Source organism: Galeopterus variegatus, unplaced genomic scaffold (genome assembly GCF_000696425.1).
Source record: "Galeopterus variegatus unplaced genomic scaffold, G_variegatus-3.0.2 Scaffold1841, whole genome shotgun sequence".
Classification (NCBI taxonomy): domain Eukaryota; kingdom Metazoa; phylum Chordata; class Mammalia; order Dermoptera; family Cynocephalidae; genus Galeopterus; species Galeopterus variegatus.
The window spans coordinates 217,781-220,017 of NW_007727952.1; the positions used below are offsets into that span (position 1 = coordinate 217,781).

Genomic DNA, 2,237 nt, shown 5'->3' on the forward strand with positions numbered 1-2,237 from the left:
GGGCAATTACTTTGTTTCTGGGGGATTAAGCCATTGATGGCTGGATGGCCGCCCTTTTCCCTCTAGGGTTCTGACTAGAACAAGGGGGGGGGGGGGGGGTGCATACTCAGCTCTCAGCTACACCTACATGACCTCATCTGCCCGTGACCTTCTGCTCTACACCACGACCACACATGGACCAGCAGCCCAATTCCCAAAAGCCACTGCGTCCCTGCCTTCCACAGCTCTAATTGTGAGGCCTGATAATCCTGCCCAGTCACTGTCTAGGGCTCAGAGACCTCTCCCCTCTAAACCTTTCCCTCCCAGGAGAGGAACAAGTCAAAGATGTTTATCTTCATATAGCTTATGGGAAAACTGAGGCAGAGTAGGGAAGAGGGGTAACAAGAGTGGAACACAGCCATCCTGACTCCTAAACTGCGGAACTCACCCACTAGATGGCAGTATCTCCCAAAAACTGACCCATAAACCAGACTAAGGAGTGAAAATGCCTTTATATATATAATAATGACCAACATCTACAGAATAGGCATTTGACCTGCATTATATTATTTAGTTTTCATAACAATTCCATGAGTCATATTCTATTGTCATCCCTGCTTTATAGCATTTTCCCAATGCTAAAAAGCTAGTAAGGAATAGACACTGTCCTTAACTATTATACTTCCATTGCCTCTCAATTAATCTGTATTTTTAAACACCTAATATATACTTAAACCTTGCAATATCTACAATTTTTCCCTTAAGGAATACAAAATCATTCACTTAGAACTCACATGTGAGCAAACTTTTTCTATGAAGGACCCGACAGTAAATATTTTCTGCTTTTTGGTCCACACAGTCTGGGTCCTGACTACCCAGCCCTGCCACTGTAGTAAGAAAGCAGCCATAGACAACATGCAAATGCTGGGAATTGGCATGGCTGTGTTCCAATAAAACTTTATTTACAAAAACAGGCAGCAGGCCAGATTTGGCCTGGTATGTGGGTTGCAGACCCCTAGACTTAGACCTTCATATTTTACCTTGCAAGAAGTTGGCAAAGCAAGATTAAAGTGGGTGAAGCAAAGGGCTGGCCCGTGGCTCACTTGGGAGAGCTTGGTGCTGACAACACCAAGTCAAGGGTTAAGATCCCCTTACCGGTCAGATTTTTAAAAAATAAAAATAAAAAATAAAAATAAAAGTGGGTGAAGCAAGCAGAACTCACTGTTTGCACAAGGTCATCCAGGCAATTAGTATTAAGTCAGAATTAATGTCAGGCCTCCTGGCTTCCAAACCTCTCTGTGCCACTTTACATATCAACACAGAGGCATAGAGAAGATTAAAACCCAAAACCGTAGAAGTGTGGCTTAGTGGGAAGAGTAATGAATCGATTGTTGGGAAATCAAGTCCTGGCTCTTCTACCAACATTACTATGTGACCTTCAGCAGGTCCTCTCTGGGGACCCAATCTCCCATCCATAAAATGAGGGAGGCATGCCCAGCCCTAGCTGACATCAAAGGCCAAGGAGCTGTGACACAGTCTGGCTCGGCTCTGAGGTCCGCCCTGCCCACCCAGCACTCACTTGACAGCAGTGGTGAGGCGCAGGGGCCTGACACCGGGCGTGGCAAAGCGCAGAGTGTTCATGTAAGCCACGTGCTGCAGGGCATGGTTGAAGGTCTCCACATCATCCCCCTCCAGGGTGAGCAGGGACTGCGAGGGGTTCACGTGGACCTGGGCCCCAGACAGACACAGCTGAGAGCAGGGCCAGGAGGCGGGAGAGGAGGGGGAAGGTGTGGAGGGGGGAGGGGCGGGGGTCATGCCGGGGGGGAGGGCCGGCCGAGGAAGGGGCTCTACCTTCATGCCTTTGCCCAGGCTCTCGAAATCCCTATAGTCCAGCCCCTCCCGACATGCGTAGAGGCACTCGATGACCTCGCGGCTCTCCAGGCGACCTGAGCGCACGCTGACACCAGCCAGGTAGCCATGGAAGTAGTGGTGGATCGGCAAGGGGTCTCCTAGGGCAGGAACACAGGGGCGGGGCGGGCGGTGAGAGGAGGCGGGAGGAGGGGAGTCTGGAGCAAGGACGCGGGGCTGAGAGAAAGGGAGAAGAGAGAGAGCAGAAGACGTGAGAAAGGGGAGGGAAAGGAGGCCTGGACGTGAAGGGAGCGGCGCCGGGAGGGGAGGGGAGGACAGAAGACGTGAGGAAGGGGAGGGAAGGGAGAGGCCTGGACGGGAGGGGAGGGGAGGGGGGCGGGGAGGGCAGA

The 2,237-nt window shown here is 51.5% G+C and overlaps 1 protein-coding gene across 4 annotated transcripts in view; it reads right to left on the reverse strand.

Moving 5' to 3' along the window:
• The window catches only part of CLSTN3 (calsyntenin 3), a 26,969-nt gene that overhangs the window by 13,103 nt on the left and 11,629 nt on the right, over positions 1 to 2,237 (reverse strand). For all 4 annotated transcript variants that reach the window (XM_008579248.1, XM_008579247.1, XM_008579246.1 and 1 more), the window contains exons 11-12: positions 1,831 to 1,988; positions 1,559 to 1,707 (exon numbers count right to left, since the gene is read on the reverse strand). In XM_008579248.1, coding sequence (XP_008577470.1) covers positions 1,559 to 1,707; positions 1,831 to 1,988 — 307 coding nt within the window. The remainder of the gene's footprint in view (positions 1 to 1,558; positions 1,708 to 1,830; positions 1,989 to 2,237) is intronic.